The sequence below is a fragment of the Gracilinanus agilis genome, chromosome 2 (genome assembly GCF_016433145.1).
Source record: "Gracilinanus agilis isolate LMUSP501 chromosome 2, AgileGrace, whole genome shotgun sequence".
Lineage (NCBI taxonomy): Eukaryota > Metazoa > Chordata > Mammalia > Didelphimorphia > Didelphidae > Gracilinanus > Gracilinanus agilis.
Window position 1 is genome coordinate 670,923,815 of NC_058131.1, and position 13,867 is coordinate 670,937,681.

A 13,867-nucleotide genomic window follows, 5' to 3' on the forward strand; every position below is an offset into this window, starting at 1 on the left:
AGGTCCTTTCTTCACATAGGGTAACAACAGGGATTCAGAGAAGAGGCAGTCACCACTGCAGGGCTGGGAGAAGAGCCAAAAATAATAACAGCAGCTCACATGGAGAAGGCGGGGATCAGGAGGAGGAGATGGTACTTGAGCTGAGCCTTGAAAGGAATTATGGATTCGAGGAGGAGGAGGAGGAGGAGGGAGAGCGTTCCAGCCAATAGGAATGCAAAAGTCACAGAGATGAGAGAAGGAATGTCATGTATGGGGAACAGGGCAGATAGGGCCAGTCCAGATGGAACTAGGGTTTGCCAAGGCAACCGATATTCAAAAAGTGTCAGGAAAGGTAGACTGGGAGCCGGGCAGAGAAAATGGACCAAGTGCCTTGAGTTTACAAAATGACACATTGGATCTGTTCGGCATCTTGCTCCAGCCTATTTCTTTACAGGGTGTGTGTGTGTCTGTCTGTCTGTCTGTGTGCCTGTGTGTGTTTGTGCATGTCCAGGAGTTGTTAATCCTGCCATTGCTGGGCCGCACTTCTGGTCTGGCTCCTTCCTCCTGTTCTCTTCTGTGATATGGAGCCCCTGCTCTAATGCAGTAAGCCAAGGCATTTCTGTGCTTCTTCTCTCATCTCCTCTCTCCCCTTCTCTTTCCCTTTTGCTGTGGTGTGTCCAGAAAAGGAAGTCGAGTTCCAGCGTGCACCTGATGGTGAGCCCGGCCTGCCCACCCATCTGCCCACCCCGTGCTGCCCGCCCACCCGCCCGCCATGCATATTCATCCTCATGCCATGCACGTCTGCTTGTGCTCATTACCACCACATCTGTCACAGGCGGGCAGGTGTGGCCTGTCCTCCTGGGCGGGGGCCATTGCACAGGGACATTTCTCACCTCCCTGCAGCCCCAATGGCCTGGAAAGTGAGCATGGCACCCCCTGCCATGGGGGTTGGGCTGTACCCCGCAGCCCAGGGCTGGAGGTGGCCTTGGTATGCAGAGGGTTGGTGCAGATCTTCAGGCACAGGGAGAGGAAGTTTACTCTATTTGCAAAGGAGAGATTTTTGTTTTTGTTTTTGTTTCCTGGCCAGTGCTATAGTCATCCCCTTCCTGCAGTGGGATTCACAGTATGGCAGCCTCCAAACATTCATCTGAGATTCAAAGGAGCAACACTGGGCACCTTGCTATTCTCCGGTCTCTTGGCTTTTTGGCATGGTGTGAACACCTGTTCCCCAGCCATAGCTAGGACTTGAACCTTCCTGCCCTGGTAGAGTGAGGAGCCCTTCCCCAGGGTATATTTTTTCTTTCCCTGGGACCCAGTGAGACTAGGGCATCATGAACTTTTGAGCCACTAGAACAAGAGGTCAGGGGCAAATTCCATTCCTCTGTTATTTCTGGCTCAGGAAAGAGGAGATCAGGAGGGAGTTATAGAGACTGCAACCTAATCTTAAGAGAAGAATGATTCTCCTTGGGGTGAACCTTTGCCTGCCTCTACAGGGAGAGTTTTGTGAGGGCCACAGAGATGGAAGGACAGGCTGTCCTAAGAATCTCGTAAGAGAACTAAGGGTTTCATCTCCGGCAGTGGATCCAAGAGAACTTTGTTCTTGGGGGAGTTATGAAGTAGGAATAGTCATGAAACAGAGGTCCAGGATCCCTGATACCTCTTCCAAGAGCCCATCCTCCTCTGTTCATGGGGGCCCCAACACACAGTCTTATTTCTGTGGCTCCCTAGTGATACATGGTTCTAAGTCTTTAGGTGCCATCCTTCAACTTGGGATTGAAAGCCACCGAAGGGTAGAATCTAGGTTCAAATCCAGTCTTTGCCACATACCTCTTGTATGGCCTTGGGCCATTAGCCTCTTTGTGCCTCCATTTTCTCACCTGGAACATGAGGGTATTAGACAAAATTACCTTAAAGATACTGTCCATCTCTAAATCTATGATGCCAAGTCAACCCTTGTTGGGGGAGAAAGTTCGGGTTCTGCTGCTAAAGTTCTCTGTGTTGGCAAAATCATTGATGGTTCACATATTCTCATAATATATATTCTTCTCATGGCTTTGGGTCTGGTACCCACAGAGAGGCCCCGGGATGGAAGGGAAGGGTAGTTATTTGGTTCCTCCAAGCATAAATATAGAGAGGCACGACAGGCGTGAGAAGTGTGGTCTGGTTGTTGTTGCCGACTTCCCACGGACCTTTGAGTATTCAGCATCAAGGAATATGCTTCAGTCTGGCCTGATCCAGAGAATAGACCATTGTTTCCCCACAGCAGAATCCGCCTCTGTCTTTGTGAAAGAGAGACGCCTGTCCTTGACCCATAGAGATGCACCATGGGATGTCTTCCTGGTAGGAAGTTTACTATTTGCCATGAGATGGAGGAAGCTGATACTCTGTGGCTGGAGAGAGTCATAACTATTGATAGTGGTACCCAGCTGTCCTAGCTGCTGACTATACAGTCAACCTGTCTGCATCCACTTGCCATCTCTCTGGATTTCTGCTTGCAAAATGTAGCTAGCTGTTCTTGGTAGTTGTCTTTCATTTCCTGCTGTCTTATTTGTTCTGGCATTTACCACACAGAGAGTGGAGCGAGCAGGACAGTCCTGTCCATCACTGAATTAGTGGATAGATTTTGAACCCAGGACCCTAGGACAAAAATGGACAACTATTAGGGAAATCACAGCCTAGAGGTGTACTTTTGCCTCTGGAGTTCTCTCCCTCCTATTACAGGAATAACAGACTTTGAAATCCAGGTCTCCTTTTCCTTTGTGACTTCACTCTTTGATGTTTTAGGGTGACTCATTCTGCTATTAAGAGAAAAAAAGGAACTGAGCCCCAAAACAGGGCTCAGGTTCTGATCATGGTTTTATCTCTTTTTGACCCAGAATAAAACGCTTTCTTACCCTCTGTAAAATGAGAATCCTGGATTTCCTTGATGTGCCAGAAGAACTGGTAGCTGGTACCAGAGTGGATCTTGCAGACCAGACTGGAGGCTGGTCATTCTCAGAGATTCTCTTGGTGCCGGGAGCCTCTGGGCTGCTCCCAGATGCCCCTGCCTGACCTCGGGGGGCCCCCATGGCCTCTTATCTGCTCCTCTCACCCATCTCCACAGCCATCGCTCCCATTTACACAGTAGTGTGGAGGCTGCCTCAGGCCCAGCTCCTCTGGGGCCAGGGTCAGGGGTGAAGGGAGGTCTGGGAGAATAACCTGGGCTACCTGTTAACACTGGGGGAACTAAACCATCTGTTTTCTTGTCTCAACTACAGAGCAACAACAAAAACAGTCTCGTAAGCCCAGTCCAAGAGCCTGCGCCATTGCAGACGGCCATGGTACCTCCTGACTCCAGCTTCTCCACCTCCTCCCGCCTCTGCCTCCCCTTTTCCCTCTCCTCTGGGGGCTGCCCCTTCTCCTTCCTCCCCTCTCTTGGCTTTTTCATTCCCCCTCCGCACATAGAGCAAGCAGCTTTTCTCACCACCATATCCCTTCCCTTTCATGGGCTGCCTCTGACCCTGCTTGGCCTTCCTCCTCCCTCTGCAGTCTCATCGCTACTGCTGCTGCCGCTGCTACTCTTGGGGAGGGGAGTTGGAGGTGAAGCCATAGCCCCCTTCATGCAGGGCCGGGGCCATGAGGGGAATTGCTTTGGGATGGCAGACATGTAGTAAAGAGGAGAGATAAGAAGTTGAGCGATCAGAGCTGTGGAACTAGCCAGGGTCCAGCCAGGCTCAGGGCTTCCTGGAGAGGAAGACCTAGGTTCTGCCGCCCTGGGGTGGGGAAGGATGCTGGAGGTAGAGCAAGGAGGACTTGGTTTCAAATCCCAGCTCCTCTCCTTACAAGGACTACAGCTCAAGGCTAGTGTGGAAATAGCGCTTTGAGGTTTAGAAAGCACTTTGGATATATTTTCTCCTCATAACCACCCAGTGAGATAGGTGTGATTATTATCTCCATTTTACAGAGGAGGAAACTGAGACTAAGAAGTTAAATGACTTGTCTGAGGTCACACAGCCCAGATTTGAACCTCGCTCTTTCTGGCTCACCTAAGTACCTTTTTTTACCTATGTGACTTTAGACAAATCATTTCATCTCATTGGTCCTCAGTCTTTCCATTTGTAAAAAAGAAGGGGTAGAACTAGTTGGCTCCTGAAGCCCTGTCCAGCTCTAGCTGTAGGATGGGAGCTTTTACAGGTTCCTAAGGGACCCCCCAGTCAGCTGAACTCTTCCTCTAAGTCTATATGAAGTTGGGGGTGTGTGGGGTGCAGAACTGTGCTCTTGTGGCCAGCAACAGCAGCTGGGAGGGAGCTCAAAGCAGGTCCTTTCTCTCCCTGCTGTGATATTTAGAGGGGGACAAGGTTTGGGGAAAGTCAGAAGGTGAATGCACCTGAGAACTTGCTAGGCATAACTTAATATGGGGCACCTTCCTCCCATACCCGGTAGAGTAGTTAAAAGAACACTGGGTTTGGAATCAGGGGCTCTGAGTTTGAAGTCTGCCCACTTAACTACCTGCAGCCCCTTAGGCGGAGAGGTCTCTTGATCTCCCTGGGCCCCAGCCTCTTTATTTGTAAGAAGGGGGGGTGGTTTAGACGACCCCCCAAGGGCTCATCCTATTGTCAATAGAGGAACCTCAGATTTCTGTCTCCTCGGTATTCCTTGGGGAGCTTAGCTGATCTCCCCTATCCACAATTCCAACTTCATGGCCGCTCTGGTGCCTGCCTCCCATTGATTTCTAAAGATCAAGTGTCTTTCAAGGAGAAAACAAAGAAATGAAGTAGAAAAACCACAATAAAAGCTTTTATCTCTCTACTTCTGTCGTAGCTAGATGGAGAGGAAGCCTTGTACAATGGCTAGCATTGGACTTAGAGTCTGTTAGACCTGGCGCCAAGGCCAGTCCCCGAAGCCTAGTAGCTGTGACCCTGGGCAAGTCACAGTCCCTCTGGGCCTCGGTTTCTTCATCCATAGAATGAGGTAGATGGCCTAAATGGCCTCTAAGGTCCCTTCCAATTCCAACTCTATCGTCCTATGGCCTCTCAACTCCCTTTAGGCCCTCCAGGGTTAGGTGTCAGTCTCCACTCCTATGTGAAAACCCAGGATTTCCCAGTCTCCCCTGGGCAGCCCAACTTGGCCAGGGTCTTGGAGCTGAGGTTGAATTGGAAGACTTGGTCCTTTGGGGATTGATTTTCTGCCAGGCAGCTACTACAGTGCCCCTGGGGAAACAGAAGAGAGCCCCTCTGGAAAGAAATGCAGCCCTATCTCGACAGGAGGGCAACTCCCCTCTTCTCCTCTCACAGGAACCCCAAACTACCGTGGTACACAATGCAACAGACGGAGTCAAGGTGAGTGTGGTCCCCGGCCCTGCCTGCCTCCTTTTCAGCCTGGGGTCAGTACAGGACCGACCGGTGGGGAAGAGGGATTCGCGTTAGATCATTTCCCTGCATCCCGTACACACCTTCAGGGATGCCGAGGGTTCATTTCCCTCATTCACTGCCAGCAGGAGCCTAGGCTGAAATGGAGACAGCCAGCCTAGTTTTCTTGGCTGTGTGTCCTGGAAGAGCTGTCTTTGGTCCTCAGCAAGGAGAGTCGGTGCTTCAATTACTCCTTAGCCATCCCCGTTGTGTCTCAGATGGGCAAGGATGGAGTTTTATAGGAGAGTTCAGGAAGTCATTGCTCTCCCTTCTTTTCCTTGGAGCTGCCTCCCATTCCCTTCTTTTCTGCTCCTCTCCATTTTTGAGGGCTAAATGGACAGTAATAGGCTCTTTTTTTTAATCTGGCAGGGCTCCACGGAAAGTTGTAACACCAATACTGAAGATGAAGACCTCAAAGGTAAGAGGGGAGAGGGAATCTTTTCCATAGCTGACTTTGCAAAGGGAAGCAGGGACTTCTTCAGGCTCCTTGCAGCAGGGTCCTGGGACAGGGAGAGGAAAGGGGTCTGGCTGGGTTAAACAAGCGTCTGTCTCACCTTCATCCCAAGCCCGAGGGAATTCTTTCTGAGCCTATGTCATTGCCCGTCCTTTGCTGATGTTGAGGCTCAAAAAGCAGTGCCTGGGGGTGATGGGGACCCAGTCGTCTAGAAACCTGGATATTATTGGGCCTTGGAGATGTCCGGGTCAGACCTGAACTCCCCCTTACCCATTACAAAGCCAACGAGGTCTGAGAATGGTTATTAGAATAAGAAAAAAGAATGAGGAAAAGACCTAGTTTAAAAAAAAAAAAAAAAAAGCACAGGTGGGGAGATCACGGGTCCCAAGCCACCCTTCCTCCAAGAGACTCCAAACCTAGAATCGCGGGTCTCATTTCAGTTAGACTAGAGGAAAGGTGAGGAAGCAAACTGCAGGACATATGGGCTCCTGACCCCTGGTTCTCCATCCTTTTGTCTGCTCCCTCTCCCCTCCCCCCCAGGCCAAACCCGAGGGACATGGGCAAAGCTGGGAGCTCATCCGAACCGAGTCCCGACCCAGGGACAATAAAAGGGACAGACCTTTGAAGCCCAGCGTAGAAATAAGAGTTTTAGCATGGAATAAAGAGTACTTATAGGTCTTGGGAAGGCGAGGATGGAGGAAATAGAAATGGTACCTGAGGAATGCTGGTAGATGGGAAGAAGCTGGCACTGCCTGCCCTGGAGGCTACTGCCTGGCTCCAGAAGCTGGTTCTCTCTTCTTGAGAGGCGATGCCCCATGCTCATGGACAGGACGGAGTGTGTCCTGGCTCTCGGGTCTCAATAGTCCCCCTTCCAAAGGTTCTTTAAGTTAAAGATGCACTTGTTGGCCCTTCCACTTGCCTCGGTCTACCCCCATCCATGCAGGCTACAGATTGGGAAGCCTTGGGACAGAGGCAGTGGCTTGGGGTCTGGGCCAGTGCCCAGGGGCAGCGTGAGACGTCGTAGCAGCCCCAGCGCTCCAGTAGCATGGGCTTGGGGGTTCCCGTCTGGCTTGCGTGTTCACCTGCCTTGTTTTGTCTGTTTTGGCCACCCTCCCCTGCTCGGCTAGTTGCCCAGCTCCGCACTGGGGATCGCAGCAGCTTGGGGTCTGATGGACGGAGCCCCCGGGACAGAACAGCCCCCACAGCAGGCATGCAGCCCCAGCCTTCTCTCTGCTCCTCAGCCAGTAAGTTGGAGGGAGGCCCGGCTCCCCGTCCCCTCCATCCGCCCGGCTCCCCTTGCACTGAAGCGCTCTCTAGCCAGGCCAGGGGTGCCAGCGCATCGTAGCCAGGTTCTCGGGTGCAGCCTCTGCCCGGGGGGGTGGGCTGCAGATTGGGGGCAGCCGTACGGAGGCAGCGGTGTGATCAGAGAGAGGCTCCAGGAGCAGCTTCCCTTTTACCTAGGAAAGGATCATGGAGGTGCACAGAGCAGAGACACGAGCAATCGCCTCGTTTTGGCCCGGGGGGGGGGGGGGGAGGCAAACGGGTCCTGGGGGCAGTCTGTGTCCCCAGAGAAGCTGCCAGGTGTGGGGAGGTGTTGGACCCTCGGGCCGGTCTTCCCCAGCTGCCCGTCCCCCTGGGCATGGAGCCGCCCTCCTTTTCTCCTCCTTTTCTTGCACCATCCTTTTCCTCTGGGCCGGCCCAGATCCGCTGAGCCGGTGATGCTGTGGGGAGAGAAGAGGGTCTCGGAGTGGCTGGTCGGGGCGGGAGGCGCGTGTGTCCCAGTGCGCTTGCACGTGTTTCTGTGGAAGGCTGTTGGAGCTCGTGGGTGCCTGCTGCCTGCCCGCCGGTGCCTGTTGGCTGTGCGCTCCCCGCAGCGGGCGACGCTCTGGCTGTGCCCCCTCGGCTGTGCTTGTCGGTTCTTGTGGCTTCGCTGCCCCCCTCCCCTCCCCGCTCCCCCCGGGCCGCAGCGGAATGCTCTTCTAACGCTTGCGTTTGTCTTGCAGCCGCTCGCTCCTGGGAGGAAAGGCTTATGGCCTGGGACGGGCCGGGGCTCCCGTCAGGGCTAGCACGGGCTCAGTCCGAGCCCTCCCTCACTCTCGTGGTACCTTTCGATCTTAGTGGCGCTCCGTGTAAGTGAGCTGCCCGGGAGCGTAGGCTGCTCCCCTCACAGCCCCTCGGCTTCTGGGACCCCCCTTGGGCCACAGCCCCGCCTGCCCGCCTGCCAGCCTGCCTGCCTGCCCGCCTGCCATTCAGGGCTCAGTCTCAGTCCTCCTGGGACTCCCCCCAGGCGGCCGGCCGGTGGGAGCTGTGGAGCAGGTTGGGGCCTCAGCTGGTGCTGCTGCGGGTGCCCCCTTTCTGTTCCTCTGGTGCGGGGCTGTCGGGGACCCTGGCTTCTGTGTCTAGCTCACCCAGGCAAGCCCTTCGCCCCTTTGTACCTCTGGAGAGAACGGGGCTGGCAGTTCTTTCCCCGTTGTGCCTCGAGGCTCTCCCTCTTCCTGCCTGGTCCTCCCGAGATCTTTTGACCTGGTAGAGGCTTGGCTCCCCTGGCCTAGGAGGACCAGAGCCATTTGGAGCTACTTTAGGGTTGCTGGAGCACCTGGCTGTGAGAGTTGAGGGAGGAACCTTTGGGGATGGCTTCGGCTGGCAAGGATAGGATGTTGAGCCTGCGAGCAGACTTTTGGTGATGCATCCGAGGTCCCAGTGGGATGATGGAATCTCTTCCTCGTGTGTCTTCTGGGTGTTCGCTTTGGTTTGGCTGTTGATGTAGGAGGAGAGCAAAAGCCAGAGACCCAAACCCAGTCAGCTGCCCTGGGGGGCTCCTTGGGGTGGGGAAGGATCCTTTTTTTCTGCAGATGGTTAGGGTAAGGAGTGATGGGAAAGCCTGGCTCTGCGATGAGGGAATAGGATGTTGTAACCTGGAGTCAAAGGGGTTCTAGGAAGGAATGGGGAGGGCTTTCCCCGGGTTCTCCCCAGCCCTGTGCAGGTGAATTGCAGGGCTTTTCTCCCACAGTTCGAAAACAAGAAATCATTAAGATCACGGAGCAGCTGATTGAAGCCATCAATAATGGGGATTTTGATGCCTACACGTGAGTAAAAGGGCATGCTTTGGGCAAAGCTCACTTCCCAGAAGAAAGTGTCCATCTGACTTCAGTGTGTCTGTCCTAAGAAGAAAAAGGGGTTTCTGTGGGGCCTCAGGGGACTAGAGTGCTGAGCCTCAGCCATTTGGGCTCTGCATAGGATAGCCTTGCTCAGGAGGGTCTTAGAGCTTCCTGGTGGATGGGAGGGAAAGCCCAGGACGGATACAGAGACCAGATGACAAAGGATTAGATTATGTCTTGGCGTATTGTCCACACCGTTATTCCGGACATATGGCTAGTTTGCTGCAGCCAAGGAGAGGGAGGGATGCAGAGAGATTCCCCCGGAACCCTGCTCTGACTGGCTTTATTCCACAGGAAGATCTGTGATCCAGGCCTCACCTCATTCGAGCCTGAGGCACTCGGCAACCTGGTGGAGGGGATGGACTTCCATAAATTTTACTTTGAGAATCGTGAGTGGGTTCGTGCTGCTGAGATACTCCCACCTGCCTCCTCTCGCTTCCTTCCTTCTTCCTCCACCTGCCTTCTTCCCCCTGAACTGCCTTCTCTCCCCCTTTGCCAGCTCTCCCTGCTGTACCGTGGCTTACCTCAGCCTCTTGCTTCTATATATGCTTCCATCCTTCCCCAAAGACTGCTGTAAGCTTGCCAAGAAAGTAGTGCTTTGCCACCAAGGCTGTGGCCATGGCTTAAGACCTCTGCAGTGTCAGTCTGGGTCAGGTACTGGTAAATGATGCACCTGGGTTGATCTCACCAAATAAGTAAATGATTAACTGTGGCCTGAAGTTTCCTAATAGAGCAGCCTACAGTCAGGGTGAGAAGGAAAACTATCGAGCAATTTAGAGAGCTAAAGAGGTCCCTCTGCAGCCAGGATACAGCCTTGTTTGGGATACGGCTGGATTGGAATTCCGAAGCAGTGAAGGTGTTGGAGACAGACCTTAAAGACTGCTTTGATGGGCCTGTGATGGATTCAGATGGGTTAACCACCCTCTGGGAATACAGATCACACCTACTGAGGTCTGCTTATCCTTTGTGACATTTGACTTCACATAAATCCTCCACAGCTGTCAAGAAATCTACAGCAGCTGTTTCCAAACTTTTTGGTCTCAGAGCTCTTTTATGCTCTTTTTTTTTTTAAACCCTTACTTTCTGTCTTAGAATCAGTACTTAAGTATCCATTCCAAGGCAGAAGAGCAGTAAAGGCTAGGCCATTAGGGTTCAGTGACTTGCCCAAGGTAACACAGCCAGGAAGTGTCTGAGGCCACATTTGAACCCTAATCCTCTTCACTCCAGGCCTGCTGTGCTACCGAGCTGCCCCAAAATTCACTGGGAATATGTTAGAGGTTACTCATACTCACCATGCATCTCTCTTCTGCCCATTAGGTGACCCTTCACTTGAATTTTTCAGAGGAGCCATCTGAGAATTCTTTGGCAATCTGGGGGTCGAAGCCCATTTCTCTGCCCCATTCCTGAATTCAGACCCTCTCTCCCTCCCACCTTCTTGACCCAGTCCAGCTCTGGTGCCAACACACATCTGTTGTTTTATCAGTTTCCATCCATACCCCCAGTATTCAGCTTAGATAATTCAGATTATCTAAAATGCTTTTGACTAAAGCTTCTGGAAGCCTTGAGCTTTAAGAAGTCTTGCCATATTCTCATCCTTCTATTTTAATCAAAATTAGACTTGTCCATCAATAAAACATGTGCCCAACGGGCTAGAACATGTACTGTCTCCTATGAGATCTGCCCACCCAGCTCCATTTGCCTTTCTCCCAAAGGACCCTGTGAGCCCTGGGAACTTCCTGGATCCAGTGCATGGGTGATCATAAGCTTTTTAACTGTCCTACTTCCTGTCACAAGTGGGTTTTTTTACATTCCAAGTTAGTGGTTTTGTCATGCTTAGATAACGGGGGATGATGATGTGATAGGGTTATCACAGCCCAAGCTGTGCCAACAGCTGTTTGATAGAGATAGAGTAAGCCCCAGACTTTTGGGGGAAATGTTGGGGTGCTGGCACCAAGGCAGGAAAGGATGCTAGATGGGTTCTAAATTGCAAGCCTAATCCTTGTTCCTCCCTACAGTACTATCTAAGAACAGCAAGCCCATCCACACAACCATCCTGAATCCCCACGTGCATGTCATTGGTGAAGACGCAGCCTGCATCGCCTACATACGCCTTACCCAGTACATTGATGGCCAGGGCCGGCCTCGTACTAGCCAGTCTGAGGAGACCCGAGTCTGGCACCGCCGTGACGGCAAATGGCTCAATGTGCACTACCACTGTTCGGGGGCCCCTGCCGCCCCGCTGCAGTGAGCTCTCCCACAGGTGAGCCCCATGGCTGGGAGTCGAGATGGGCATTTGGGTGACTTGGAATGACAAAAGCCACAGTTGTACCCTCTAGGACCTTTAAGTCAGTTCAACTGATCAAAGATTTATTAAATTTATTAAAATTTATTAAATAGGAGGCTAGGGGCAAAATACTGTGCCAGGTGTTGGGTTTATGAAAAAGAATAGAAAACTGCCTGCTCTTAAGCTTACAGTCTAGTGGGGACCGGACAGTCTTTGGGTGCCACCATCCCATGTCCCTGCCCACCCTGGTACGACGTGGGTAGAAATTCCTCTAATTTACCCTTGTCCTTCACCCCCACGGCCTACTCCTATGTTCTTTCCGGCAGCGATGTTAGGAGATTCCCAGCCAGAGGTCGAACCTTCGCAGCCAGCGGCTCTGGAGGGCCTGAGTGACAGCGGCAGTCATGTTCGTTTGAGGTTTAAAAAAACAATTAAAATTACAAAGCGGCAGCAACCAATGCACGCCCCTGCATGCAGCCCGCCCGCCCATCGTGTCTGTCTCTGCTGTACCGAGGTGTTTTTTACATTTAAAAAAAAAAAAAGAAAAAGAAAAAAAGATTGTTTAAAAAAAAAAAGGAATCCATACAGCTGATCATGATTTAAAACCACCTGCAGCCCCTCCCTGGGCTGGCAAGAGGGCAGGAGTTTTGAGCATCAGGCTCCTCTACCTGGCAGTGAGTAAGCCCAGGCTTTACCAACCCCCATGGACTCTTGGGGGACTGGGGCCCGGGCAGGAACTCTTGACCCTGACCCTGCTCCAGGCCACAAAAGCGACTGTGTGTGGGGTCATCTGGATCTCTGCGGCCCCCGAGGTGGCTTGCCCAGCCCTGGGTCCTGGGAATGGACTTCTTCAGAGTGTGCACGTGAGCCCAGAGGGAAGGCCAGACCAGTGACAGGTCATGAGATGGCTAATGCTTGGAGCTTATTTTTCCCTTCCCAGGGGGAAGATGGCATCCTCCCCAGGCAGCTACCATTGCAAAGGCAGCACTGAAAAGCAGCGGTTCCAAGATGGTGGGCTTGCGGCTGGGATTTTACTGTACTGTTCACTTAGCGTAGCCGGGAGACTTGGTGCTGCAGAAATGTGTCCTCTAGGAAGCAGGCAGAAACCTGGCGTTAGTATGACATGTACTCCCTCATCCATCTATTTCTATAGGATGCACAACCAAGCATGGGTCTGGGTACCAAGGCCTGGACCCCCAGCCGGGAAGGGCTAGGGGCTGCCGCTTTGCTTGTTGTTTGTTCTAGTATGACTTGGCCAGGATGGAGCCCTGCTACTCCCCCTGTAGCCTTGGGCAGTTCTGTTTCTGTGCCGATTTTAGTTGTCTTTGTCTTGCTTTTTTTTTTTTTTTTCATGGTGATGGCCCCAATTCCAAACCTCATCTGGGCCTGGGGCCACTACTGAGTGCCCTAATGGGAATGGGTGACTTTGGGACTGTCCATCTTGCTTTCTCTCTGGAGTTGGCTTGTCTAACTCTTGCCTAGGTGTCCCTACTTCAAGAGGCCTCTCTACTGACCAACAGAGGCTGAGAATTGCTGCTGGAGAGTCTGCATGGGCCTTCACCTTCCTCTACCCTGCATGCACCCCAAAAAAGGAGGTGCCCAGGGCCATGGCTCCCCTCAAATCAATTTTCCTTCCTATTCCCAGGGGGTTCTACTGCCACTAGGGAGGGAATTGCACCTCAGGCAGGAAGAAGGCAAGGTGCTTGAGGACAAATTAGGTCATGTGCCAGGGTCCTCTGCACAAATACCGACCTACCTGCACCTTTCCAGGGAAGGGGGACAGGCCCCAGAGCCCCTGGAGTGCCTTCAGAGTATGAAGCTATAGTGATTGGGGGCAGGAGAGGAGTTGAGTTCCCCAAAGGGCCAGGTGTGAGAGCTTGGGTTGGGTTTAGGCAGACTCCGTGGAGCACAGTGTGCATGCCCACCCTCTGGGCCCCAGGCCCCCTTTCCTTTCCTGCATTCTGCATTGCCAGCACGCAGACAACTTCACAACATGGTTTGGTTTTGCAGTCTTTGAGACAAATGGTCTTTGAAACCCATAGCTTGATATTGGCTGCTCCAGCCCCACCTCTCCTTAGCATTCTTACTCTCCTCTTCTGGGGCTAACGTCAGCATCTATAGAATTTAGATTATTAAAAAAAAAAAAATCACCTTTTAAACAGGAAATGGAAGGCATTTGATGCAGAATTTTTGCATGATGACATAGAATAATTTAAAAACTAGCTAGTGTTTGTTCTGAATGTTGGTAGACCCTTCATAGCTTTGTTACAACAAAACCTTGAACTAAAGATATTTAATAAAATAACATTTAAACAGTCCACGGTGTTGTTGGTGTTGGAGACTCATAGCTAAGTATTTAACACCAGGAGGAGGGGGGTGCTGGGTTCAAATGGGCAGTGACTATCCCCGACATTTGTGCACATCTGCCCCTTCCTCTCTCTCCAGCCTAGCTCCGCGGAGTGGATGTTTGGGTCTTTGGAGGCACGTGGGGGAAGCCTAGGGTGAGAATTAAAGGAGGGGTGGGGGAATCGTTAACTAGACTCTCCGATCTCGGAGGTGGTGGTGTCATAGACGGATAAAGCCTCGAACCCTTTGTAGAGTCGAC

General features: G+C 52.3%; 1 protein-coding gene across 12 annotated transcripts in view; it reads left to right on the top strand.

Annotated features, from left to right (window-relative positions):
- CAMK2G (calcium/calmodulin dependent protein kinase II gamma) overlaps positions 1–13,580 on the top strand; it is a 72,233-nt gene extending 58,653 nt beyond the window's left edge. For 3 of the 12 annotated variants that reach the window (XM_044659057.1, XM_044659060.1, XM_044659069.1), the window contains 8 exons: positions 3,237–3,299; positions 5,253–5,297; positions 5,736–5,784; positions 6,948–7,064; positions 8,831–8,906; positions 9,273–9,367; positions 10,994–11,238; positions 11,589–13,580. In XM_044659057.1, coding sequence (XP_044514992.1) covers positions 3,237–3,299; positions 5,253–5,297; positions 5,736–5,784; positions 6,948–7,064; positions 8,831–8,906; positions 9,273–9,367; positions 10,994–11,226 — 678 coding nt within the window. In that variant the 3' untranslated portion in view covers positions 11,227–11,238; positions 11,589–13,580. Of the gene's footprint in view, positions 1–660; positions 694–945; positions 952–3,236; positions 3,300–5,252; positions 5,298–5,735; positions 5,785–6,947; positions 7,304–8,830; positions 8,907–9,272; positions 9,376–10,993; positions 11,239–11,588 lie in introns of those variants that run through there. The other 9 variants (XM_044659061.1, XM_044659063.1, XM_044659062.1 and 6 more) reach the window with 7 other exon arrangements.
- Positions 13,581–13,867: the final 287 nt, after the last annotated feature.